Genomic DNA, 27,388 nt, shown 5'->3' with positions numbered 1-27,388 from the left:
TGGAATGTATTGCAGGGTAGCGAAGAGGGGACCAGAGTGTGCTGGCTACGCTGCCATTGGTAATTGCCATTGGAATTCATTGATATCATCCAATCCTACTTGTGAGGTCTTTCCTCCACCACTCTACAGCACATTTCAGATCACCACTGCGCACTACTAGATGCGCAATCGAATTGTGGGGATAAGTTTCGAAAAGTTACTAAACGTTATGCGTGGAGAGAATATGTACCTGAATATACATATACATATATCCGTGTGTGTAACAAGTGCATGCATCATCGTAAGATCGGTGCAGACGTCTAACGCTTCATAGTTGGTAACAACGTGGTTGTGCACTGCAATTCTGAACATAAGAGAGGGAGTTCAAAGCAGAGTGAATTAGTGTTACACACGAAGCCGCAGCAGTAACAGTGTAGCGGGAGGTGTGTTACGATTGAATATTCAAAGATTTCGAAGCGTGCATCAGCCCGTGAAATTTCTTCCACCATCAAATTTCCTTGCATATGCATACATCGAAGGAATTCTGTTTCTAGCCAGGTAATATGTTTAATAATTTGTTTATGCGTGTTCCAACGAATATGTAAACTTTAGCATGCTATTAATAGTAACTGAGTAAATTATTTTGGCCTACTTGCACGTAAAAATCCAAGATGGGAGGCTCGACCACGCACACCCTTCGACTCAACCAATCAACGTTCACGTTCCAATCCTTAAGGCTAATAACCTTTGACATCCATTTTATTTATACGAAGGCAGTGTTCCTAATTTCCTACACAAATAATATAATTATACTACATATAATTATAATACGTTCTATTATTTTGAAAGATATGAAACATATTGTGCATTATTGAATGGATTAAATTCAAAATATTCGTGTATGGTCATTAAATGCCAGATTATTATTTACTAAAAAATAATAACGTTACTTCAGTATCGAAAAGATAGCGCTACGAAATCATATAAAATTGAAACTTTACATTTGTTAATAAATAAAGTAGAAACAACTTTCTATGAACATTGGTATATATTTTCTAGGTGCCATATGGAACACTATAGACTATGATGTTCATAACAGTACTTTCAATCCTTAATCTTTATGTACTTTTACACTTTACATAAATGACATACTTTATAGGACACCATTTAATAGACCCTATTTTAACGAAATATACATTTTTCTATTTTTAATAGAAACAGATAATTATATAGTAAATATTTATAACGAAAATAAATAAAAATAACCTTTAATACGGTCAAGTTATATACTGCGGTTCTCATTTCATTCGGAAACAGAGTTTCCAATCTGTAATTTTTATCTTGCTTTGTCTTATGTTTCTAATATTTACATAATATGTAAATAATTTTATAAAATTATTACTAATTGGAGCAATTCAGATGTTATTGCAGCTACGCCCGAACTTAAAAGTAATTTTTATCGCATTTATATATTCATTAATTTTATATTATTAGATTCTTTTCATTTTCAAATTTAACTTAATTTTTGTACTTTATTTTGCAACACTTAATAGATTGTTTTACAGATTTCTTCATCAGGAGCGAAAGGCGCTATTTTTTGTTATACTCCGCTGATTTCCTACAAAGTTTCTCAACGAAAAATTAACGTTCAGAAATTTTGATCATGATTAGTGAAACGTTATTTTAAGTTTTAGATACGTACTTATGCACGATATATTCAGTAAACATTCATTTTTTTAATTATTTTTTAATGTCATTTTTTTTATTTATAAGTAATTCAGAATTATTTTTCTATAGAAATGATTAAATATTACGAATAATGTTAGTAACTTTTAATTCATTTTTAGAAAACATTTTCTAGCAATAAATGATGCTGTGTCGTATGTTAATTATCTCTCTTTCATTCATGATTTCTACCATTCAGTTTGCTTGTAAAAGCACAGCTGTATACGTATGTGTACAGACGTATACTCATACGTTGTCGCGAAATAATTGAGTGTTTTACAGAGAGAGAGAGAGTGGAACATAACGTTATTTTAATTATACCGTGTGAATTGATTGATTGTACAGTTGGGCATTTGTTCTTCATTAATATACGTACATATATATGTATATTCATATTACTCGGACACGAATGCAAAAAAAAGTGCAACGTGTTTTTTGCAACGTCATCTCTCTCCACTTGTTGAGTTCCAGTCACAAGGTTCATATCGAGCTTGGAGTGAAATTTTTCAATAGTGACCTCACCTATGGTATTATTCAATTTATAGTTTGTTCAGACTCGCGTGCTCAGGAATAAAAAATATTCCACTCATTTCATTGCCATCATAACTGTTTCATATTAAAAAACAAGAAGGATGATGTTAAGGTTTTGAAGTTGTAAGACAAATTAGAATGATACAATGGAATGGAATTGTTTAATTAGAAGATTAATAACACAGTTATACATCATTATATTTTACGAAATATGCATGAAGTACATTATATCTTTTACAAACATACAAACGTGAATCAATACGTTTCAAGCACATTTTTTCACATCTGTATAATGTATATATATGCCTGATCCTCTACATTTGCAAGCCATTGTCTTTACTTCCTTAAAGTATAATCTACCTATGTACCGCTACCGCAGTTGGAGGTCAGTGATCAAGTATAAAGAAGACAATGAATATTTTTATATTCGGGGATGGGTTCAAGGTGCATGTATAAGGTACAGATATACAATAACGTTGTACAACTTATAATCAAGCATCAGGATAAATAATTAATGCTTATTAGCGGATACTTCGCTAATGTGATGCTCCTGTTGTTTTATCAGTAACAAAACATCAATAAATAACATATTGTTAGATTGTCTCCATTATCATTATTATGTCGTTGCTTTAGTAACTAGGTCATTGAACCGATAACGAAACGAAAACTGAATCGGAGGTGTGTCTGTTGCGTGACGATTTATCGTCGTGAATCCAAAAACTTGATACCTTATCGCGTATAATTCATATGTAGGAGATAACGTTCGCTTCCCATTCAAAATAAATCTTACGCGCTTGTTATCGCTGCAAGATGTGGAATGGTTTAAGTAGTAGTAACCAGTAATGGTCGTGATAAAATTAAAATTAATTTCCTACACTTCCTATAAACAAGTCAAAAATTGCTATCACTGTATCCTTCAAAACATGTGCCGCGCGTCAATCGTACGTAAAATAACATTCAAGATTTCTAGATGAATCACCCATGAAAGTTAAAAGAACAAGACAAAACATGTTTGTGAACATTCATTTTGTGTATTATGTATAATGTTAACGTTCTCCATTCGGAAGAGGCAAAGTCATTGTTTGTGTAACACATACAAATTTCAATACACGTTCGAATTAATTCAGCGACCGTAGGTTAGTAAGATTGACTATGCAATATCAGGATCACTGAAATACAGTTGCATACCGGAAGGGATATGTTACAGTGTCATTTTGATTTTGCGACGCAATACATAGTGGTCACGACGTTTTTACGTTAAACATATCGCCAAAACGATCATCTAAAGAGATCATCTACTATCCAATTTAATTTCTACTTAAAATGTGTATAACTATGTATATATATGTGTGTAATAACTATTTTTCTTTCACGAAATCCAAAAAATAATCTGTAGAAATTATGAAAATTTTATTGAACATAAAATTATATTTAGTAAAATTAATTGAATAAAAATAGATTTCAGTTTTAAGAATTCGATAATTAATGCAATCCTATGCGTTGCAATGTTGGCAAGAAATATTTGATTTTACTGACAATGAGTTGATTTTAAATAGAGTTTCAATACGCATAATTGCGGTGCACATGTAGATCGAGTTCAATGACCATACTCACTTCAAGCTTGCGTAAGCGTCGACAGACAAAATTCAGTTGTCTTGTTAACATTTTTTGCAATCAATTTGTATGGTGATCAAATTGTTAATTCTCTGAATATTGTTACAACTGTTCCATGGAAAATTGAAGAATACGGTGGTATAATTTCTGATTTTCTCTAGCGTTTGAGATGATTATTACAAATTTCCAATATGAGATATATTTACAGTGAATATGCATGTATGTAGTTGAAGAAAAACAGAAATAATTAGGCTTCAACATGTGATACGTTGGCTGGTATAATAAATATTAATAAAATAATAAATAATTTTCAAAATTTATTTTATATATTTGGTGGTATAAATAATTCACTGTCGCAATTTCTACTGTGTCGAGATACAGGAACCATTGCGCCGTCGATTCATGTACTTATAAAAAGTGTACATAGAATTCAAAACAACTCGTAAAAATAAACATTTCAGCGAGAGTTATAAAACTTCGTTCTATATTCTATAGAATGAACCTTTCAATGGATAATCTAACATGTTTTTGTTGCGTAATTTCTGTTGATCAGACTTTGACAAAGAGAATTTGAACGACTATCCGTAGTTGATACATCAGTTCATGAATTCCATACTATGAAATATTAATAGATGTAAAGTTATAAATTTATAAATATTAATAAATATTAATAGAATATTATAAATTTCTGAAACCTTTGTTCTGAATTACTATTCATGAATCGACGTTGTTGATCGGGATGAAGTTCAATGTGATATTTTATTCAACAAATACTCGAACTTGACTTTATCGAAACTAGAATTCAAATGACCGCATATTTATGCCCGATATTAGAGTTTCTCACTTGATAATAGCCATGCTACACTTAAGCCATACAGTTTCTACTAGATCATTGCATTATTTCCTTGCTGAAATATCATTCTCTTATATCATATCTTATATCTATTATCTTCAATGTGACGCAGTCTTGTACTCTGATAGGTGATTTTCCAACAAGGAAAATAGCATTGTATTAGAACAAGATGAATTTATTTACGAAATTAATTTCTTCTTTCAAAATGTTTTCCAAAACATCTGATACGACGTAGCTGTGGCAATGTCTCCTTGTGGACACGTACATTTGTATGCCGTTCGAAATGTCTGAGTGGTACAAACTACAGAAACAAAATAAACGCTATCATATATACTGTATTGGCAAAGGTACAAATTCGTATGACAATATTACTAAACTGACTTGCTCTAAATAACAATGAATGACGCTATAGTTTGCGATATGTATCTTATAAGTTTTAATAACAGTGCAATTATGTTCCTTAATAGCTTAACAGAAATATTTTCAAATACAAATAGCGTGATACTTTTTAAAGACTTTTCTAATTTTGTAGAATAGTATAAAGGAAAGTGAAAATGCCGAAATGAATATGCATAGAAATGATGATGTACATACATGTTAATGTCTCAGGAATTATATTAAAAATAATTATTTCACAGAATATTTCGTAAAAGAGTTATCTAGTAAATTTGATTTAACAGATTTCTAATGTAATTAGCCGTTCAAAATGCCGAAATCGTCGTAGTAGTTTTCCGTTTCATAATAAGGAACATTGCGATATACAGTCTACGTATAGGAAAAGTTAATTAGAGCTATTTCTTATACATGTAACAAACAGAAACTATCAAACTTGAATTATTTTTTGGAAATTTATATTGTCGTAATTACGTTGCCATAGTTCTAATATCGAAATTTTACTTCTAATATTTATGTCGCTTTTCGTACAATGATCTAGTTATTATTATTCGCTATGTAACTTTAGTGTGCAACGAATTACTTACTTCTACCATATTCAAATAATCACTAGTAATACTTTCGCAGCAATTAGTACATAAGAAATTAGGTACGATAAAAAGAGGAAAGATAAAGGGCAAGAAATAAATGCTATAATTGTTGCGATAATTAACTACATCATAGTTCAGAAACTCAATAATCATGAACATAGCAGTAATTGCGTCTAACAAAGAAGTTTCCTTATTTGACTCAGCATAATTTTAGCGGCCAAAGCAGAATTTATAGTCTTCCACTAAGAAACGGACGAAGTACATTCGTCGAATTCATTAAATAAAGTGCATCGGATAAAAACGTATTTGCATTGACAGCAAAACCTGTGGCTTCGAATCAAACAAGGACATTGGTCATATTTCGCGACGAATGCATACTGCGTTATTTAAAACGACAAAAATGAAATACTATAGAGGAGCAGAGGGAAGTAGGCTAGTTGACCTTACTTAAGAAGCCACAATTGCAGCGCGCGTGCATGGATACGTGAACGCTATTTAAACAGTCGTGATACATTGAAAATATCAATTTCTCGTTACCCATTTACTGCGTCCTCCTTTTTAGCATGTCAATCACCTAAAAGTTTTCTGGAACAATTACTTGGCTTACGCTATACGATACCTACAATATTAAGGAATACCTAAATATTTATAATTTCTTGGTTTATGTGTACGCAACTGCTCGGGGCCAAGCTATTTCAAAAGGCACGTTCGATGAGGGGTGAAAGAATTTTTTAAAACCATTTGAACGAGATTTCAAGGCCATCGATATTTATTTAAAATAAACCCTATATGTAATTTTTTAAATTCAATACCCCTCCGTTTTTCATAACAGTTCCATCCACTATACATAGAATTCCACAGAAATTCTCGTCGTGTACTTGTTTGCTTCGAATGTTTTGCTTGCGAACTACATTTACTCACTTTTCCTGGTTGCAGTTCGTAATCATAGTCTGTCTGTATGTTTGAATATATAATTTGTCTATATTAAGATTACATTATATTTTTTGTGATAATATAAACAAATTTGTTTATATTATCACAAAAAACTCTAAAAAATATAAGAACGTAACACATTAGTTTTAATATTAAAGGTCATTTTAGCTCCTTTATAATGCTTTTCCAAACTTCATGTTGTATTTAAACATCAAAATCAAAGGGACTGCTTAACACCGTTTGTTGAAACCCAAAGCTTAAAGTTCTGCAATAGAGTTACTTTCCTTGAGCCTCATTTGTTTGTTCAAACTATGTGTAGCAAATTTGTCGAACAATTTTTCAAACTTTTGCTAAAGAGAAAGGGACACCGCGATCATAGCGGGTTGGGAACCGCTGCCCTAAAGTAAAAGTGCTGCAGACCAGAACACGTTTTAGGTCTGCAACCGAGCTGCAGGCAAAGTTAGCATAGCGTCCAGTTTAGGTGAGGTTTATACATCATTCCATAAGAGGATTATACCAGAATCTAGGACAATGTAACGTGCGTACAGAACGAAAGGGAAATTTTATCGGACGCTAAAAAAAAGCTCGTCGAGTTTTTAAGGTTTGTTTCCGCGTTTATTCGTGGCAAATTATGAATATTATGGTACAGGGCCATTCAAAAGTTCCGGCGTCGTTTAGACAATAGGTGCAATATTATATAATATTATATATTATATAATACATACGTATGAAAACTGTGACTAGTTCATCTAAGGCTAAGTGTAATTAGATACTGCTATCTTTTCCACTGACATATTGCTTCTATGCATCAATGGTTTGTAAACGGAGTGTGTTTTCGCAGCATGTATAAACATGCAATTTGTTATATTATTTGTTAGACTCACAGGAAACCCGTAACGAAATCTTATCAGAGTACTGCGAAGTAACGCACACACACATTATTCATCTGTCATCTTTTATAAGTATAGCTATATCATTACTAATTTCTCCATCGTTTTATATTCAGGACTAATTGGCCGATAGTATACGCAAAGTGTACAGATCGATAAAGAAAGGATAAATCTATATAATTATTGAAAAATTTGGTTGATTGAATTTTCATCTGAAAATGTTCGTATAAAATATGGTAGATAGTAGTGTTTATCGCGAGTGTTTACGGCTAGACGTCGCAGTATCGTCAATATGCATCGTTCATTATTCGAAGGCCAGTTAATTCATAAGTTAACAACGTAAATTTTAGTTCTATTTTAATATGAGCATATAATGTCAGGCCGTGTGAGAGTTTCATCTATCGATCACGCGAACGCTGGATCCGCAATAGACACAGTTACGATATGAGCAGTGTGTGCGCGCGCGCGCTTGCCGTTCGAATGTGTAGAAAGATCGAGTAATTGTTTGCGAAAATTATTACTGCTCATCCAGCCAGACGAACACCGTTCAAAGTCCAAGGTTATATAAGAGAAGCGTACAAGCGGTAATTCAGTCTTGTCCCGCGAGTGAGAAGGCCCCTTACACGGTTTTGTCCCCCTTCACGTGTCCTATTATATTTTCACTGTGCTTATATTACGTGTACTTGCTCATGCACGCACGATACAGCATGAGTAGAATTCGCGTGAACAAAGAAGCGATTACTTGAGCCAGGATAAGTGCATCGCGATCATCGTCACCCGAAAGCATAGGTCCAGTAGTTTGCACGACACCTATGTATCCTTATACTTGCTGGTTGTAAAGCTTCTCTATGCGCTCGTTCTCCATTTGTGAACACTGTTTCTAATTTTGTTGATTACGCGACAGTGAAGATCACAGTGAAACAAAGAATTGTGAAATTTATCATTACAACCGCTGCACGGGTGAAAACAGCCAGTTTCAGTTTCTTTTACTGTATAATTGCTGAAATTATTGCAATATGCTATGTTGTCATTTTTAAAAGACAAATGCTTGCTTTTAGTAGCCGGTAATTCTAGTGTGAATTCCGTATGGTGTTTATTGTACACAAAGATTTTCATTTGTGATACATAAATTGCGGATTTTATGGATTCATTATGAAAATTGGTAGGTAAAGTTTGAAACAGTAAAAAGGGTAACAGAACCGAAACATATCGATTTTCATTTTACGGAAATAATTAATTCTTCGTGTGATGTGTCTGAGGCACTGTGACTCGTCCTTTTGAAAATTTCCACAGTCTAGTTATATCATATGCAAATGTGTCGTTTCAATATTACTTTATTTGTATAACAAGATTATCGAGCGCGTAAGAAATATAATCAGATTGTAAGAAATTACGAAGAGATTTATAATTATGTATTAGATAAGTTACTCGGAAAATACTTCAGAAATGAAAAAAAAAAATAGATATGAGGCCTAAAACTGTCATGTATCCTGTAAATATCTGAATTTTAATATTTGTTAAATATTTCTATGATCTACAATTAAAAGTTTGACTGAAATTACGTAGACAATCGAGGAGCTCATTATTTTGGTGCCCAAACACCAAACATGGTGTACATTCGTGTTAATTAATATATTTCAATCAGATTTTGTAAAATCGTTTGTGAACTCAAATGTTCGACAATTAATTTATTTTATTAATTTCAGAGTTGTAACTAAACTACAAAATGGCGGAAGCTCACGCAGCTGTAGCATTTAGTTTTTCCATTACTCACGAAGGATGGGATGTTAATTTTGATAGAGAAGTTTTACATTTGGTATGGCAGTCGGGTGTCCGTTCTTGGAAGAAGCGATTGTTCAGGTTCCTCGTAAGTACAGAAAATGCTTACCTAATTGTCTATAATTTCTAAAGACAGTGTTGATAATATAATGGTATTTATGTTAGAACAACCTGAGAAGCGGCGTATATCCTGCCTCTTTGCGCAGCTTATGGATTACTACAATTTTGGTAACTGTGATACATTTCCTGGGTTATAGGATAGCTTATGATCTTGTCGGGAAAAGTGTACCATATCTATCAGGGTAAGTTCAATGGAATGATCTTTGTACTAGGCGAAAAACGTTATTTGAACATCTGATTTGTCATTGATATAAGAAACAGTAGTAAAGCAAAATATTGTTATAAGAGACAAATATTTCTGAAGGTCATATTTATTGAAACTTTAATGCTATTGATGTTTATTTTTAACGGGAATTTTAACTACCATCACGGAATATAAATGTCATGTCCTTAACGTGACCTTGAAGTTCATTAAAAAATAATGTTTCTCTTTAACATTTTTTTCTACCATAAAAAGTAACTTAATTATTGAAGGCAGATAATATTACACCTGTATTTTTCGTGTAAGTATAAGTATAATCGTATTGTTCTAATTACCGTGTATTTACTTATATTTCGATAGGTCGTCAATACTGGCGCATTTAGCTGGATCATTAGCTGTTGGGCTCCTTTTATGGCTAGTAGTTATATATGCAATGCGATATACCTTGAAATTATTACTTATGTACAAAGGATGGATGTACGAATCAAGAGAAAAAGGAACTAAACTTTCGAAAGCTACCAAAACATGGACCACGTTAGTTAAGTTGTTCAGTATATGGCATAAACCAATGTTGTACAGTTTTCAAGGATCTTTACCGCGACTTCCATTGCCATCGGTAGCTGACACTATGCAACGGGTAAGACCATAAATTTATTTATGACTTTATACTGACATTGGCAAAATGATAATAATCGGTAAACACTCACATTTATTGCTAATTATGAATCACTATCCCTTATATTCGTATGGAACTAAAAATTAATAAAGAACATTTAAACAGTATCTTCGAAGCGTGCGACCTTTATTGGATGATGAAAATTACGCTCGAATGGAAACACTGGCGAACGAATTTGAAAAAGGCATTGGCGTAAAACTCCAGCGTTACCTAGTTTTAAAATCTTGGTGGGCCACCAATTATGTTTCTGATTGGTGGGAAGAGTATGTATATCTACGTGGACGATCTCCTATTATGGTGAATTCAAACTTTTATGGCATTGATGCTATTCTCATGCATCCTACTAATGTGCAAGCTGCTCGTGCTGCAAACGTTATTTATTCGTGTTTGCAGTACAGACGTCTCATTGAACGTCAAGAACTAGAACCGGTTTGTAGATCAATCCTCTTAATATGTACTAGTGCATTGTATAATTTTATTTCGACTTTTAGATACTAATCCAAGGCTTGGTGCCATTGTGCTCATGGCAATATGAAAGATTATTTAATACCACACGAATACCAGGACGTGAAACAGATAAACTTGTTCATTACCAAGATTCTAAACACATTGTGGTATATCATAAGGGCAGATACTTCAAAGTTCCTATATATCATAAAAACCGTATTCTCCTACCATGTGAAATCCAAATGTAAGTCAAGCAAATGAATCTTAAGGATTAGAAGTGTCACTGAAACTCGTATACCTTTTATGTCAGCAACTATCTGCACATTTATTTTATCTATATTCTTTGTGTTGCAAAAAAATAAATCAAATTATATATATTACAGTCAAATGAAGTATATCTTAGCTGATACATCTGTACCATTGGTAGGAGAAGAAAAGTTGGCTGCATTAACAGCAGGAGAAAGGACCGCATGGGCGATAGCTAGAGAAGAATATTTTGCAAAAGGAACAAACAAAATATCCTTAGATCTCATTGAAAAGGCAGCATTTATGGTTGTATTAGATGATATACCATACATATATAGTCCAGTAAGTGACTCCATAAAATGTATAAGAAATTAATTTTTAAGATTATTTTTATGTATTATGAATTAATTCTGTATTCAGTCAGACCCAGATAAATTAGATCAATACGGTCGCATTCTATTACATGGCAAAGGATATGATAGATGGTTCGACAAATCTTTTACTTTGTGTATTGGCAGCAATGGTAGAGTAAGTAATATTATTTTGAATTAATTTATTGCAATGCAAAATAGAATTTTCTAATACAGAGTTATGTCTTATAGATTGGTTTTAATGCTGAACATTCGTGGTGAGTTCTTTTGCATTAAAAATATATGTTTATAAAGTACTGCTAAGCAATATAAAAAGTGACTTATAAGACAAGAAGATGGTTGAAAAACAGTTATATCGCAGAAATATATACTTTCTTTATAAGCTTTTGGACTCTTTTACTATATTATTGTAGCACAATAAGCATTCACAATAATAATTATATATATGATACATTATTATAATATTATATATATATATATATATATATATATATATATATATATATATATATATAATTATTATTGCGAATGCTTACTGTGCTACAATATATAGGGTGTTCCACAATTATTTTAACAGCCGAAAATGAGGGGTAGCAGAGATCATTTGAAGTAACTTTTTCCTTTGCGAAAATGCAATTTGCGGCTTTGTTTATGAGTTATTAACGGAAAAACTGACCAATGAGAGGTGACGGCGCGAAGTTCGAGAGCCCGCAGCACGAGTCTTCGACAGATGGTCGGGACGAACTCGAGCCGCGTTCGAAGTATTGAACAAATCACGAAGCGAGAACTTCCCGGATCTTTTTTACTACGTAACAGTGATATTTTTAAGAAAAACACTGTTCACCTTTACTTTAGAACGTCTGAAGAATATTTACTAATTTTTCGGACCCGAAATAGTAAGTAATTTAAGTAATTTATTCTAGCGTGCATGACACCTTGTGTGTAACATATGAAATTTTTAAGCAAGGTGTACAGTGAAGAGGTTATGTCAAGGTTATTTCAAGGTTATGTCAAGGTCAACATATGAAATTTTTAAGCAAGGTGTACAGTGAAGATTAACAAAGTACGTAAATGATATTTTAATTTAAATAATTCCGCGTCCGAACACAGTTCAACGAATGATTTGCAAAGCTAATTTAATAAATAATAATCGTGTTAAAGGACGTAAGGGATATGTTTGTTAGAGAAATATGAAGAATATTATCAATAAGAAACTCACCCATTTAGTTGTAAATCCACTTCATGCACGGAAATGTGTGCAGGATAGTGCATTGACCTCGTACAATGTATGATGAACTGCACAGCTGATCTGTATCCGACGGCAACGAACAGAAGGATATTTCCGGGCAGGCAATTTCAACGTTTACTTTCACTGTATTATCACTAAACACTGATCACTTATCAATAATATTTATGGACCAACTTTCCTGGGTTAATATGTGCGGTCCTGAAAAGAGCCGATTGTTTTATGCGACGCGTTCGAAGTTCATATCGGTAAGAACACACACCGCGTTGACGGGATGAACTGTGGAAGACTAGCACGATGGCTGACAATGTTCGCGTTCGATGGGAAACAGTTGAAATTCGCTCGTAGGAAAACGAAACACTGTCGGCCATCGTGCCAGTCTTCTGCAGTTCGTCTCGACAACGCGGTACATACGTGTCGTTAACAGTGAGAACTTCGAACGCGTCGCATACAAAAATCGGCTCTTTTCAGAACCATACATATTAACCCAGGAAAGTTCGTCCATAAATATTATTGATAAGTGATCAGTGTTTAGTGATAATGCAGTCCATATAATGGAATTCATAGCATATAGCATCATAACACATAACCTCGACATAGCCTTGACATAACCTTGTCAAGGTTATGTCAAGGTTATTGATAATAATCTTCATACTCCTCTAACAAACATATCCCTTACGTCCTTTAACACGATTATTATTTATTAAATTAGCTTTGCGAATCATTCGTTGAACTGTGTTCGGACGCGGAATTATTTAAATTAAAATATCATTTACGTACTTTGTTAATCTTCACTATACACCTTGCTTAACAATTTCATATGTTACACACAAGGTGTCATGCACACTAGAAAATTAAAACGGCCGTTACGGTTAAATTACTTACTATTTCGGGTCCGAAAAATTAGTAAATATTCTTCAGACGTTGTAAAGTAAAGGTGAACAGTGTTTTTCTTAAAAATATCACTGTTACGCTTCGTGATTTGTTCAATACTTCGAACGCAGCTCGAGTCCGTCCCGACCATCTGCCAAAGCCTCGTGCTGCGGGGTCTCGAACTTCGCGCCATCACCTCTCATTGGTCAGTGTTTTCCGTTAATAACTCGTAAACAAAGCCGCAGATTGCATTTTCGCAAAGGAAAAAGTTACTTCAAATGACCTCAGCTACCTCTCATTTTCGGCTGTTAAAATAATTGTGTAACACCTATAATTAAAATAAATGAGATGCTATAAAATCACAATAGATTGCATTGAAATCGATATTATAATCAGAAGTAATGAGTAGGGCAGATGCTGCAGTGATGTCACATTTGTGGGAGTACGTCATGTCTAAGGATACCGACACTAAACAGTAAGAATCCAAGTTCACAGCTTCTGAACACAACTGTTCACTGTTTCTTCTGCTTCTCTTGCCTTCTCTGCTCTCTCTAAGAAGGCCCACTGCAACATATTAACTACAAATTCAACGAAAACCACGATCTTCAAAGAATTTATTTCATTTTTATTCATATACATGACTAAAAATACGAATTCCTTCACTATGTATGATATACTTATGCTAGGCAGAAAATTACTTTTTGTAAGTTCTGTTTATTATAATATCAAATATACCTACATAATATCTTCTGCATACAAATACTTTCGAAAGTAATTCTGTCAAACGCCTTATGTCTTTGAAGATTTAAACTGGTGTCTACCATCTCTTTGTTTTATTCCTATATCTTATTAATTACTTACACATTTATTGTAAACGATTTCTTTTCTATGTAAAAGGTTAAATAATTTTATTTATAATATGCTTGTTAGGGCTGATGCTCCTATAATGGGATCTCTATGGGAATATGTTATCGGTAATGAGGTGAAAATGGGGTAATTTTTTTTCTTATATTTCTTATGTTTTACTATAACAACGTTTTCATTCAATGTGACTTATTTTAAACTAACCTCTACATTATAACTCATTTTGCTTCTCTAATTTAGTATGTAATATGCCATATCATGAATATAATAACAAGTAATGATAGTATATATGTACACATTTACTTATATTCACTTTAATTATAACACTTAAATAGAATTCCAGTGTATGTCGGATTCTTAATGATGAATTATTTAATATTACTAATGCTTTTTAAAATCGCAATCTTTAAAAAAGAATTAGATAATAGCCTTTCTTAATGAATAAAAATGTGTAATACATGTTATTATAAATGTATAAATTATAATTATATTATTTTTATATTAAACCGGAATTCATAGTTGAGTAAAATTTGTTGATACTCTGTTAATCATAAATATACATATTGTATATGTGTACATATATAAATTTATTGTATACGTATTGTGACACTTATATAACAAGGGGCCTAGCCGACTAAGATGGTCAAAATTGCCCTTAGAGGTTTTTTAATGAGCATTATATCTCTACCCTCACAGATAAGTTACAGGACTGTAATTTTGCACAGATGGGTTTTTCTTGGTCAGTTATCGATCGGCATAATGCTTATTAAAAAACCTCTAAGGGCAATTTTGACCATCTTAATCGACCTTTTTTCTTGACTTCAATTACAGATATGGAGAAGATGGATATAACAAAGGTGAACCCGAATTTTCACCTCCGTCTCCGATACGACTTCAATGGGATTTAACTTCAAAGTGCATAGATGCTATTGGAGAATCACTTGAAGTAATGATCAATATATTAAAAATATACTTGCAATTAAGATAAGATTATAAATTAAAGATACAAACTACTTGTAATTCACATCAGATAACAAACGTGTAAGCAAATGTAACAGGTGACTTCAATTTTACAACAAATTTTTATTCATCAGGTGGCTGAAAAGTTATTAAATGATGTTGAGCTACGCATTTATGTGCATGATGCATATGGCAAAGGATTCATGAAAGTCAATTCAATGTCACCTGACGCATATATACAAATGGCACTTCAATTGGCGTACTTCCGTGATTCTAATAAATTTAATTTAACTTACGAGGCATCCATGACTAGATTGTTCCGCGAAGGAAGAACTGAAACAGTGAGACCATGTACAATTGAATCTACTGAATGGGTGAAAGCAATGCACGATAGTGATGCAACTGTAAGTGATGGAAGCTTTATTTATTTTTATTTATCTTTCATACAATTTGTATTAATTTATAAATAATTTTTTATTGCAGGTAGAGCATAAGTACAAATTGTTGTTGGCTGCAGCAAAGCAACATCAAAAAGGTTATCAAGATGCTATGAGCGGTAAAGGAATAGATAGACATCTATTTTGTTTATACGTTGTATCCAAATATTTAGAAGTAGATTCGCCTTTCTTGAAGGTAATATTATTTAATAGTAAACGTGTACTCTACTAAATGAAAAACATTTGTAACAAGTTTTCTTTCCAGGAAGTGTTAAGCGAGCCGTGGAAGTTATCCACTTCGCAGACACCGCATGGTCAAACATCTTTAATAAATTTAAAAAAGCATCCAAATTGTATCTCTGCTGGTGGTGGTTTCGGTCCCGTAGCTGATGATGGATATGGTGTGTCATACATCATTGCTGGAGAGAACCTCATATTTTTCCACATCTCGTGTAAACTCAGTTCCTCACAAACCGTAAGTATATGTATCTGATTCGAACCTGATTGCATAATATATGTTATTAACGAAATTTTTAATATAATTGTACTTACTTTTAGAATGCTGCTCGATTTGCAAAACAAATAGAAAACGCACTAGCTGATATGAAGAACTTATTCATTGAAAGACAGAGGTTGCAACAAGCCAAAAAGAATGGATCTGTGTAATTAATAAACAAGAAAGCACGAGTGAACATTAACAGGAACTAAGGACGTTGAAAACTTTTTCTTAAAATAAACGAAAGTTTATTCTATTTATATAACTGGAAAATGCACAACTTTTGAACATTTGCCTACGTAAGTCCTTAATGGACACTTAAAAAGTACAAATTAAACAATGAACAAATAATTTTCATTGGAAAAATTGAGCGATTTTTCGACATGAACTTACTTACAACATTTATATAACTTTATAAAGTAAAATGTATATCTCATATCTTTTGATACTATATACTATATGAACACATGCACAAATTAAATTCTATCGATTTTCTAATGGAAATCGTCGTCAATTATATTATAGTTGTCAGAAATATTCAACTAAGAAAAAGATTGACATATACAGATATATATATCATCTAAATGAATTTATTGTTTGCATACTCTAGCACTTCAATATTTTACTCAGTTATTAGTTTCGAGATTAATGTAGCAAACAAATGTAAAAAGAAAAGTAGGTAAAATATTCGAAGGAATTTTTAATCTTGTTTTATTGAACAAAAAATGACTCAATGAGTATAGTATTAGATATACACTTATCATTTATATTTTTATTCATTAGAATATTACATCATTTAATAATCAATACTTAGGCGAAATATTCAATATTTTGAATCATTATTAAAATGAATCAATCGATTACAAATAATTTCATTTTACATATCATATGGTATACTATCAGAATGATTGGCAACTGTATGTATTATTTTGATAATGAAATATGTATACAAATGCATCATGTTATGTTACAAAAATATCAAATGAATCTTAAAAAACTCAACTAATAATGAAAGATTTTGTCTTTCTTTTATTTAGTTTTATTCTTAATTCACAAACAATTTTTAATAAGTAACTAATGAATTTGCAAATTTTATGTATTAACAAGGCGGCACTTTATGATGCAACGTGATCATGTTAGTAATTAGTATAAAGTTGTGTTAACTAATATGCCATAAATCAATTTCTGCAACCTATCAATGCAAACTTTTAATGTTATAGATAGTTTTATACGTGTAATGTATTACTCCTTTATATTAAGATTTTATTAAAATTATATTTCCAGGTATTGGTGCTTTTACACTTTTATTAATGGTATTTTACAACTTTACGTGTATAACATATTTATACAAGCTATATTAAATAAATAGTGAAGTAAATGATAATGATAAATAGTTATTTTGTACGTTTACGTAAATATTGTAAATATGTTAAACTGACAATAATAGAATATTTTTTAAATGAAAAGGAAATATTTTAGTACGTACATTCTATTTTATATACTTTTTTTTTATTTTTGAACGCTGTCATTATTGTCATGATTATTTAATTTTAGACCAAATAAACTACGTTCTGATTCTCTTTGATAGCATTTTGCGTTTTATAGAAGTGTCTAAAAATTACGGTACTTCTGGGAAATAAGGGATTTCTGAGGTCATTCGAAGTAACTTTTTCCTTAGCGCAAATGCTGGCGCAAGGCAGCCGAACCAATAAGAGCCGGCCGAAGCTCATTGGCTCGGCCACCTCGCGCCAACTGATCTCGCCTCTCATAATAGCTCGTAAACAAAGCCGCGGATTGGATTTTCGCTTCGAAACCCCTCATTTCCTGGAGGTACCATAATTTTAGGACATCCTGTATATCACTTTTTAAATCATTTGAGATAGAAACTATGAAAGATTTTCAAATCTTGAGAAAGAAAAATATACTTCTCGCGTATATAGTAGTACACATGCGTGCATAAGTTTTGTATATTATGGGCATACTTCAGACTACATAAATTCTACAGAGAGTTCTTATTCTATGTAAATTTATAATCACAGGTACGATATCTATCATTGTGTACTATATTATGTTTCAAATATTCCCGCGTTTTTTCAGTGTTCTTAATTTTTGCAATTTCTTCGTTTGTTCTCTAATAGTCCAGAAAAGTAATGACATTTTCAACCTAAAGAAATAGCAACTTAATTTTAGTCAATTTAAATATATGATACCATAGGTTCCAAGAGAATTTCGTTTCAATAATTATTTTTACATTAGAGTTCAATACCACAGTACTGCATAATCGATGTACATATTCATTAATTCACAGTGTCATCGTCATCGACCTTTATTCCACTTTATTCGAAAGTCGATGCAGTGTGTACTAAAATGTGACGTACATTATACTCACCGTTTATATTATGCAAGTACTTTCTCCATTTATCACTTTTTATAAAATAAAATAATTACAGATACTATCAAGACTGGCAAACACGTAGATTCTTTCATTTGTATCAATTGTCATAGAATATGTATATGTACAGTAGTTTGTCACTTTCTTAATCATTTGCTATATATGCTGTATCCTTATATAGGTCTCTTAAAGATATGAGAAATTTAAGGTGTACATAAAGTTTGTAAATTTTTATACGCACGAGAAATTGTTTACATTGTGCGTAAATAGAACACATAATCGACATTCGCAGTGGAGTGGCCCATCTAGATAAGCTATTGACCTCGTGGTTGCAGTTAGCTTGCTTACCCGCCGTGAATTAGTGACACGAGCGTGACGAACGCGGAGTGAGTGCCTACTGAAAATAAACAGAAAGTAGTGGAGTGGTGACAAGAGCGCGGGTCGAATGATGGCTTCGCCGAACAAAAAGTCCAAGGAATTGGAGGACCCAAGTTCGGGCGAGGGTGTCGAGTCGCGGGATTACGACATTGAAATACAAAAAACACTTGAAGAGATTGACGGGTGTCAGAATCAAATCGATGGCCTCAATGAGAAAGCCAGCGATGAAATCCTCGAAGTTGAGAAGAAGTATAATAAGTTGCGTAAGCCCTATTTCCAAAAACGGAATGACATTATTAAAAGGATACCCAATTTTTGGGTCACTGCTGTATCCTTTCATACAATGATATTACATTCTCATTAATAATGATTACTAATGTATCTTTGACGTTTCTCAGCAATGCCGGCGTCCACCGGCGCTAGTCGCCATCTTGCCTACTTGTATACGTACGAAAGTATGTATAACTACATGCGGTCACGCGGAATATGATACACATTTATTTTTATAGAAATCACTTTTTCAGATTTTTCATACATTGATACCGTTTGGTAATCTATTGCCAGCTTCCTATTATTCATTGGTTCTAGTACCTGTTTATTGAGAATTACATTTTTAATTTCTCTTAATGCAACAACACAAATGAATTTTTATTTCTTGAAATTATTTTCTCTGCTTCTATTGTAAATTGTTTCTGTACTTATAATTTCTTCAATGTATTCTAAACTTTTTTAACCTACAATTTGAATGTGTTCTAACTGATGGCTTATTTGTAATGATGCTTGATGAAATCAACTCTTAAGAGTAATTCATCTGTTATTTGTATAAGATGTAGCTATCATTTTGTTAATAATTGTATAATATTTTTTCATATTTTCCTTTTTAAAGTTATATTTAATATATAGTCCATTCTTATTTTATTTTTATAATCTCTGATTGATTCTAAAAGGTTTCATTTCCATATGTTGAAGATCATATTGCTCTTATTTACCTTACAATCAAGTATTTTCTAGTAAACTACAGTCTTAGTTTTTATAATAAAAGATAAGAGAAAATAAGTTATAAATATTTATTGTACTTACAATAAAAGGAGCAATAAAGATATTTTATGTTCAATCTCTAATTGGTTGGAATATAAATATTTACTTCATTATTTCTCCATCTATAGTATATGTTATGGTAATTTAATATTCACTCTTTATTCTTTCAATAAATTCAGTTGAAATATAACATAGTTGCATGTATTTAATATTAAGTAACAATTTACTGCTATAATTTGAGTGGTATTTATAAGGTTACATTTGAAGAAATTTTATGGTCTAATAAAATCGTGAATGTACGAGTCTTAATCATTATCTTCTGTATTAATACAGATGAATATGCTATACATTTCCTTATTACATATATAGTTTGTAAACAACAAAGAAATAGCAGAAATATTGGAAGAAGATGAAGAAGATGCACTTCGATTCCTGAATAAACTAGAAGTGGAAGAATTTGAAGATATTAAGTCTGGTTATAGAATTAATTTCCACTTCGATGAAAATCCATATTTCGAAAATGAAGTACTTACTAAGGAATTTCATCTAGGTTCTTCTGGTGAGAATATTTCTAAATCTAAATATTATTTTTTTGTATTATAATATAAATTTGAATAATATTTATTATTTTAATTTCAATCCTTTGGAATATTGTTTTCATGCACTAACAAATCATACTGCATTGAATGTATAATGTAGAATTGTATTTATTAGAAGGTACAAATGAATTTATACTTGCATGATGTCTATACCTTATCTATACTATAATGTTTTTCAAAACAATTTCCAAATGGAGATTGAAATTGCATTGATCAATCATAGTTTTAATGTATCTCCTGCTTTCTTTGCAGGAGATCCAGCTTCTCAAAGTACACCTATACGTTGGAAAGAAGGTGCGGATTTAACAAAACGAGCAAAAACCAAAGCCCCGTTAAAAGGTCGTAAAAGGCCATTAAAACACAGGTCATTCTTTGACTGGTTTACGGATCATGGTGATCCCAGTTCAGATGAAATAGCAGAATTAATTAAAGATGACATGTGGCCTAATCCTTTGCAGGTAAAATGTTTTATTTAATGTATACTATAGATTATTTTAGTAGGATTTTGCATAGAGCGTTTATACCATAGAGATATTTTTATACTAAGCGTTCAAGGAAGAAAAACTCATGAATGCAGATCTGAATGGTCGTTAGGCATATATAATTTTGTTATTGGGTGAAGTGGTAATATCAGTTAATCAAATTATACAATTAACAGGATCTCCTTGTTCCCCTGTGCTATCCCATAAGTCTTCCTTCCACGTACACATTGTAGAACTTTTAGTTATTTTACTTTAAATATTTACTTAAACTTTTTAACTTTTTTGATAATGCTGTAATCTTATGTATTACTAGTTAGTTTAGTATTATGATTACTACAATTTAAATGTAGGTAATTAATATTTCATTTGTTTGTTGTCAGTATTATTTAGCACCAGATATGGATGTTGAAAATGGTATTGAAGGAGATGGTGAAGATTGTGACACAGAGGAGGAAGACGAAGATGAAGATGGAGGGGCGGATGATGGCGATGAAGCGGGTGAAGGTGAGGAAGGAGATGACAGTATAGTTGTCGTTGAAGACGATGTCGATGAAGATGAAGAAGAAGAAGAGGCTGTGAACGATGAAGATGATGGGGTAAACGAAGAGGATGAATTATTAGTAGATGATGAAGTAGATCGTGAAGGTAAAAATCTTGTTTTCTTTAGTGATTCATTTTAATTTGTTTATAAATACCTTCATATATTTTCATCTCAGTTGTTATTTTACAGACGGTGATGGGGAAGAACCATAATAGAATGCAAAGTTGATTTTGCATAAGATTGGTTACAGTCATAGAGATTGAGAAAGGATCATTGAAAATACACATCAGATTGGTCGGAAATAGAAGAAGTTTGCAGGACTGAAACTATTGAGCCATATGAATAAACCTCGGGACATTTTTCGGAAAATACAGTAGGGACTGAGTTTAGCAGATTTAATATCTTTTAATGCGAGAAAATATCACTTGTATAAAAGTACCATATTTATTTGATTGTGTTAAACGTTGTTAGGGTAACTGCAGGGTCTGAATTAAATTAGGTAGATTTCACTTTGCACTTTCTTCTATGTATATCAGTGTCGGAATGCAGTACGAATTCCTTAGTTATATTCATATGGCCTAGTCATTTTTTATTGTAGCAGGCATATGGTGACAAACACCTGTTCAGTTTCATCGTGTTATAATTGCATTCAGAGAATCAGTAAATTATAAGTTATGACATAATAGTGAACAGGTGGTTTTTCCGTGTTGTCTGCTTATAAAAATTTATTCCATCACATTTCTTCCAGAACGAGGTGTTTTAGATACTTTTTGAGAGTGACAGTTTATATTTACATACCAAGATCTGTAACGTCCAATTCGTTGTCATCGAGAGAATTATTTTTTTTAGATTAGTAAAATTAGGTACTTGTAAAAAGTTGTACCCTATTACTAAATTACATTTGTGAAAATATCTTTATAATTTATTTAACAGTGCAGGTTTTTAAAGGAGAGTAGAAACAACTTTATAGATTCTCAGTAAATTAATCTACTTTTAAATGTGGCAGGAGACATATCGCGTAGAATCACAATTTTATTATTGTGGCAGTTGAATTTGGTCTATAAATATGTATAAAACATCAATATGATTCATGCTTTCATGACCATTTTATTCTTATTTAGAAATCTACACTTAACAGTATATAAAAAAAGTTAGGTACTATCACTCTTTCCATATAATGTATTTGCATTCTCTTAGTATTTTAATTTTATACAAGAAGAACATTTACATTACTGTAACATTACACATATATTGCGTTTAATGCTATTGGATATGTATTTGCAAGTACGTTTATATTACATTATACATGAATGTATTAAAATTATACAATATAATATATTATATGTACATTCTACTGAATTCTATGCAAAATGAAGAAAATGCAGGTAGAGATATAAAAACGTAACGATTAATGGTAATTAATATTTCTTATTATTGCTTCATTTGTATAAATGTTTAATTTTATGCAACAAGTAGTTCCGTCTCAACGTCATAATTTAATTTCAATTATGATTGAAACTTGTCACGCTCAAATGGGATTCAACATGTGCACCTCACCTCGTTCTCATTCTTCCAGATTTTACATGATAAAATTTCCACTCCCGCGAAGTGAAAATATATCACGAACGTTTCTCCACATATAGTCCACACGCACTTCTAATTCTAAGGGCATCTTTGCAAATTACTGTTGCGATCCAAAGGTGAAGTTAGAATCAGGAGTTGAAATTGTAAACCCCTGTTATATTTCCCGCGGTGTGCCAACAAAAGAACACATTGCAAACAATTTTAGGTGTCGGGTGCAAGCGAAGGTTCTGTCGAATGGTTCTTAAATCAGCGTTCTCAGTGGGATCTAGGAAAAATCAAATAATTATGCCGCTCAAAGTAGATAAACACTATTTATACCTGATTTGATCATATTCAAAATTATCCAAGGAATACACATGTTTTTAAGCGTAAACAGTTTATTAGGTCTTGGATAAAACAGTTTCGACTTAAGGGGCGATCTTTCGATTGATACGTGAAATTATTATGATATTATAAAAATTTCCTAGAATAAGATTCCTATTTTTCTACTGAATATTTAACGTTAGCAATGTAAGCAATTATTTGATTCCTCCTAGACAGCGATAAGGTGCACTCTTCTACGACGTATACTGTCATTAAAAAATTTCGAAAACACCAACTACTGTCCTGAAATTTCACTAACGTAATTGATACGGTGCGCGATTGTAAGTGATGTATTGACGCGATGAGGTGCAGGGTACATTCAAAATTCGATATAAGTTTGTATTCTTCGTGGATGTACTCAAGTTTTCTAGCATTACTGCAATGCTACACATTCGCATACATAGAAATACTTGTTACCTTCATCGAAAGAAATAGAAACAAAGCAATAACAGCTCTTTGCAGCATTCAATTTACAGAGGTGTACTAATTAATAGAATTGAGCTGTATGAATGAAATTCGTTTATTATATTATTTTAACACAATAAAAGTCTCTTATTTTGTAACAATAAGTATGTTAATTTAGTAACTAGTTTATGATAATAATATTTTTTTATCAGTGGTTTTATAAAAACGGAAAAATAGTTAACAAACTGTATTGAGTCTACTAATTTGTGCAGCTCTGTAACATATTCACGAAGTAGCTACGTGTATAGGCTTCATATTTTTTTCTGCGAATCTCAGGGGTTGTGTTAAACGTGGATCATACTAAAAGAAATGAAATCATCGAATTTGTTTGAGTTCTGCATTTCTAATTAGTCAGTATGAATTCTTACAATGTATTAGGTTTATTCTGTACCTCGTCTGCGGAATTATATACACATAAGTCCTGCGAGTTGGCACATGGTCGCACAAAAAGATACCTGTGTCCGGGATGAATGAGTGAGAGTAGGCAAGCAGGGAGGAGACACAGAATAACTGGGTGTACACATTTTTTTTAATCAAGCAACGTATTCGTGTTACGCAATCATACAACAAATTAATGAAATAAAGTTGTCAGTTTGAGATAGGAATGAGTTTTTATATTTGAAATTGCTTAACGACATAAGATACACGACTATAAAAACGTTTTAATAATGTAAAGAAATCGGTCGAAACATTTTATCCTGGATTTTTTGTTTCTTCGTACGATCGAGATACAAGTTCAGCATATTGTTGCAACATTGTTCTTATTTGCATGAATTATCATTTTCCTACGATATATTGTAATGATTTCCGACTTGTCGATAAAAATTACATTCTGGCGGCACCGTTTTTCTCTTTGACATTAACCTGATCGTCGTCCCTGGTTTTTCCCTTCTACAATCGAACCAATCATTTACGTATGTCAGATATCATCTTCGACTTAATTATTCTTGACGAAAAGAAGGTTCGATTATATGATGTTTTTAACTACAAAAAATTTTCGAAATATTGATGTGACCAAGGAAGGAAATTATACGAGAAACAAAAGTAATTATGAAAAATGTAACAAGAATAAGTGGTAAATGTAAGAAGCTAATATATAAGATTTTATTGTTTGTAATACACGTTTGTAAGATGTAAGAAATTTGTTAAAAAGTTTTTACTCGTATCAAATTCTATCGACGTACAGGGAATCAGGGATGTGGAACGAAACGACGATTATCCGAACTAACTATTCAGAGATGGATCCTTACAATTAATAGAATGAATGAAGGGTCTTGTCATAAAGAACAGCGAATGTAGAACACATTATCCTTATCACATGAAACAGTCTTGTCACGTATTCACTAATTGCATTTCCTATTTTATGTTACAGTGAGACATATAGTTAAAGATATTTTTACACTGATCTATACTATTATTTACATACTGGTATACCAACGGAATAATTATGTATATGGGAAAATAAAGTTGATCGAGTATGTAATTTAAAAAAACCCGTAGGCATGCTTCATATTTTTTCTTAGACTCAAAATATTGTTACTATATCGAATTTAGTTAGTCTTTCTATTATTCGATTATATTTACTAATATTTAAATATTATTCATAAAAAAATATTTCAATGTGTTCTATTATCATTTACTAGAATAAATATCTGCGAAAGAAACAACTAAAAAGAATTTAGAATATCAACATCTTGAAGCTTCCAACTCAACAAATTGATTCTCTTGTTTGGATAATCGACGTTTTTATTTCGTGCAAGTCTAAAACGATTTTTAATTATGCTTTCTATCTATTTTATTTGATATTCGTTCTTGCAAATTTTCTAATCAACTTAATCAGTTCTTTTATGTTTATAACAAGTTTAAAAAATGTAGTCCTTATATTGAATTTAAGTGTGAACATAAGATTTTTAAGTTAAAGAAAAAGTTATAAAAAGTCAAACGTCGACAAATTTTGTCTCTCTCTCTCTCTCTCTCTCTCTCTCTCCGTATGACTTTTTATTGACTTGTACTGCTTGGAAGATTTCGAAAATTTTTAAAAAATTTTGCAATTTCTAAGTAGTATAAGTCAATGAAAAGTTGGTCGTAGAAAAATTTTGCCTCAACAAATTGTCTATTTGTTGTATCATGTCTGCGTCGTGGGCAGAGTTTCCATTAGCCGGCGTCATAGGGGTGTCCCTCGCGCCCGTACGCTCCACGAAGTCGTCGAAAAACCTCCCACTCCTACTGAAAGGTAAACATCGAATTGATGGAAATGCACCGTGTAAATAGCAACAAGCTGATCTACCTACGCGTCGTTACGTACTACAGTAATACCTCAGATTTTGTACGATTTTTCTATTTCCCTTAGCTATTACAAGCAGGCTTACCATTTTACTGTGCATCCAATCCGCAGTAAATCCTGTCTTAGCAATGAATCGTCAGCCAATAAGAGCAAAGCAATTTCTACTCCTATTCTCGTTAACTGAGCACGCAGCGGCGTGCAGCGTCTTGCAAAACTTAAAGTCAGTGGTCTCAGACTTTCTTCCAGGAAAGTACCAATGGGAGAATCTGCGCTAAACACATCGTGGAAGCATAGAGTGACATCCGTGAATTTTGGAAGAAATTAGTTTACTTAAATTTATAATAAAAATAGGAACGTGCTGTAGAGTGGTGGAGAGAAGACCTCATAAATGGGATTGGATGATGCCAATGGATTCCATTGGAATCGTAAGGTAAGGTAAGGTTTCCTCTCCTCCATTTGGAGCAGATTCCGAGCAGAATTCCTGATCCCATTGGACGCACTAGACACCAATCGACATCGCTGGACTTCAATGGAAATTTCAAAAACGGTCAGGCGCATTACAGTTGAGGAAGTCAACAATCTCCCCTATTACTCCACTTCAGTTTACAGATCATTCAGGGAATAGAGCGGACGCGAGGGACGCCCCTATGATGCCGGCAAATGGAAACACTGATCGTTCGTGACGTAACTAGCAGAGAGGAGCTGTATTTCCCTCAATTCTCCTAATCTGACTTCATTGCCTCTGTGGCAGATGTAGATAACGAAATTTTCTATTTTATCGGCGATTTTAATATTGATTAAGTTATTAAATTATGTTTTCATTTATGTTTATTTCACAAAAAGTTAATGTTTTTCAGGGACCTAACATTTGATTATATCAAAGATGTTTAGTTCAGGTTTTTATCTGGTGAGAGCGTTTCGTGGTCCATAAGCACGCTATTTTTGAAAAATCATGAATAGGCATAATCATTGTGGAGCATTGCCATACCAATTTAAGATTAATAATATTAAATTTGAGTCACTGGTTGCGAAAAGAA

General features: G+C 32.2%; 2 protein-coding genes across 7 annotated transcripts; both read left to right on the top strand.

Moving 5' to 3' along the window:
• The first annotated feature begins 323 nt into the window (after window positions 1–323).
• whd (carnitine O-palmitoyltransferase whd) lies at window positions 324–17,512 on the top strand. 4 transcript variants are annotated; one of them, XM_076519989.1, is made up of 16 exons: window positions 324–537; window positions 9,215–9,375; window positions 9,453–9,589; window positions 9,970–10,246; window positions 10,391–10,714; window positions 10,777–10,976; window positions 11,116–11,320; window positions 11,399–11,506; window positions 11,581–11,606; window positions 13,878–13,943; window positions 14,399–14,461; window positions 15,164–15,278; window positions 15,427–15,696; window positions 15,776–15,925; window positions 15,995–16,204; window positions 16,288–17,512. In XM_076519989.1, exons 2-16 carry the CDS (start codon window positions 9,235–9,237, stop codon window positions 16,393–16,395), a joined length of 2,400 nt encoding a protein of 799 aa, XP_076376104.1. In that variant the 5' UTR covers window positions 324–537; window positions 9,215–9,234; the 3' UTR covers window positions 16,396–17,512. The 4 variants fall into 4 exon arrangements, with proteins under 4 accessions (XP_076376104.1, XP_076376106.1, XP_076376107.1 ...); XM_076519990.1 differs by lacking the exon at window positions 324–537 and adding an exon at window positions 8,096–8,670; XM_076519991.1 differs by lacking the exon at window positions 14,399–14,461 and having other exon boundaries at window positions 325–537.
• A 1,447-nt stretch (window positions 17,513–18,959) lies between these two features.
• On the top strand, window positions 18,960–24,908 carry Set (NAP domain-containing protein SET). Of its 3 annotated transcripts, none has more exons than XM_076519983.1 (5): window positions 18,960–19,323; window positions 20,403–20,592; window positions 20,885–21,090; window positions 21,495–21,759; window positions 21,831–24,908. In XM_076519983.1, the coding sequence occupies exons 1-5, from the start codon at window positions 19,063–19,065 to the stop codon at window positions 21,881–21,883; spliced, it is 975 nt and encodes a 324-aa protein (XP_076376098.1). In that variant the 5' UTR covers window positions 18,960–19,062; the 3' UTR covers window positions 21,884–24,908. The 3 variants fall into 3 exon arrangements, with proteins under 3 accessions (XP_076376098.1, XP_076376099.1, XP_076376100.1); XM_076519984.1 differs by having other exon boundaries at window positions 18,963–19,323; window positions 20,894–21,090; XM_076519985.1 differs by having other exon boundaries at window positions 18,963–19,323; window positions 21,845–24,908.
• Window positions 24,909–27,388: the final 2,480 nt, after the last annotated feature.

This window comes from Megalopta genalis, chromosome 3 (genome assembly GCF_051020955.1).
Source record: "Megalopta genalis isolate 19385.01 chromosome 3, iyMegGena1_principal, whole genome shotgun sequence".
NCBI lineage: Eukaryota > Metazoa > Arthropoda > Insecta > Hymenoptera > Halictidae > Megalopta > Megalopta genalis.
Note: the sequence above shows the minus strand (reverse complement) of the source record. Positions and strands in the feature narration are given on the sequence as shown.

Bases quoted from the DNA above. Each gene is read 5' to 3' on its own strand.
- whd (XM_076519989.1), top strand. From the start codon at position 9,235: ATGGCGGAAGCTCACGCAGCTGTAGCATTTAGTTTTTCCATTACTCAC. The intron at 10,247-10,390 runs GTAAGACCATAA...ACATTTAAACAG, and splicing joins TAGCTGACACTATGCAACGG to TATCTTCGAAGCGTGCGACC. The intron at 16,205-16,287 runs GTAAGTATATGT...ACTTACTTTTAG, and splicing joins AACTCAGTTCCTCACAAACC to AATGCTGCTCGATTTGCAAA.
- Set (XM_076519983.1), top strand. From the start codon at position 19,063: ATGATGGCTTCGCCGAACAAAAAGTCCAAGGAATTGGAGGACCCAAGT. The intron at 19,324-20,402 runs GTATCCTTTCAT...TTACATATATAG, and splicing joins CCAATTTTTGGGTCACTGCT to TTTGTAAACAACAAAGAAAT. The intron at 21,760-21,830 runs GTAAAAATCTTG...TTTTCATCTCAG, and splicing joins TGATGAAGTAGATCGTGAAG to TTGTTATTTTACAGACGGTG.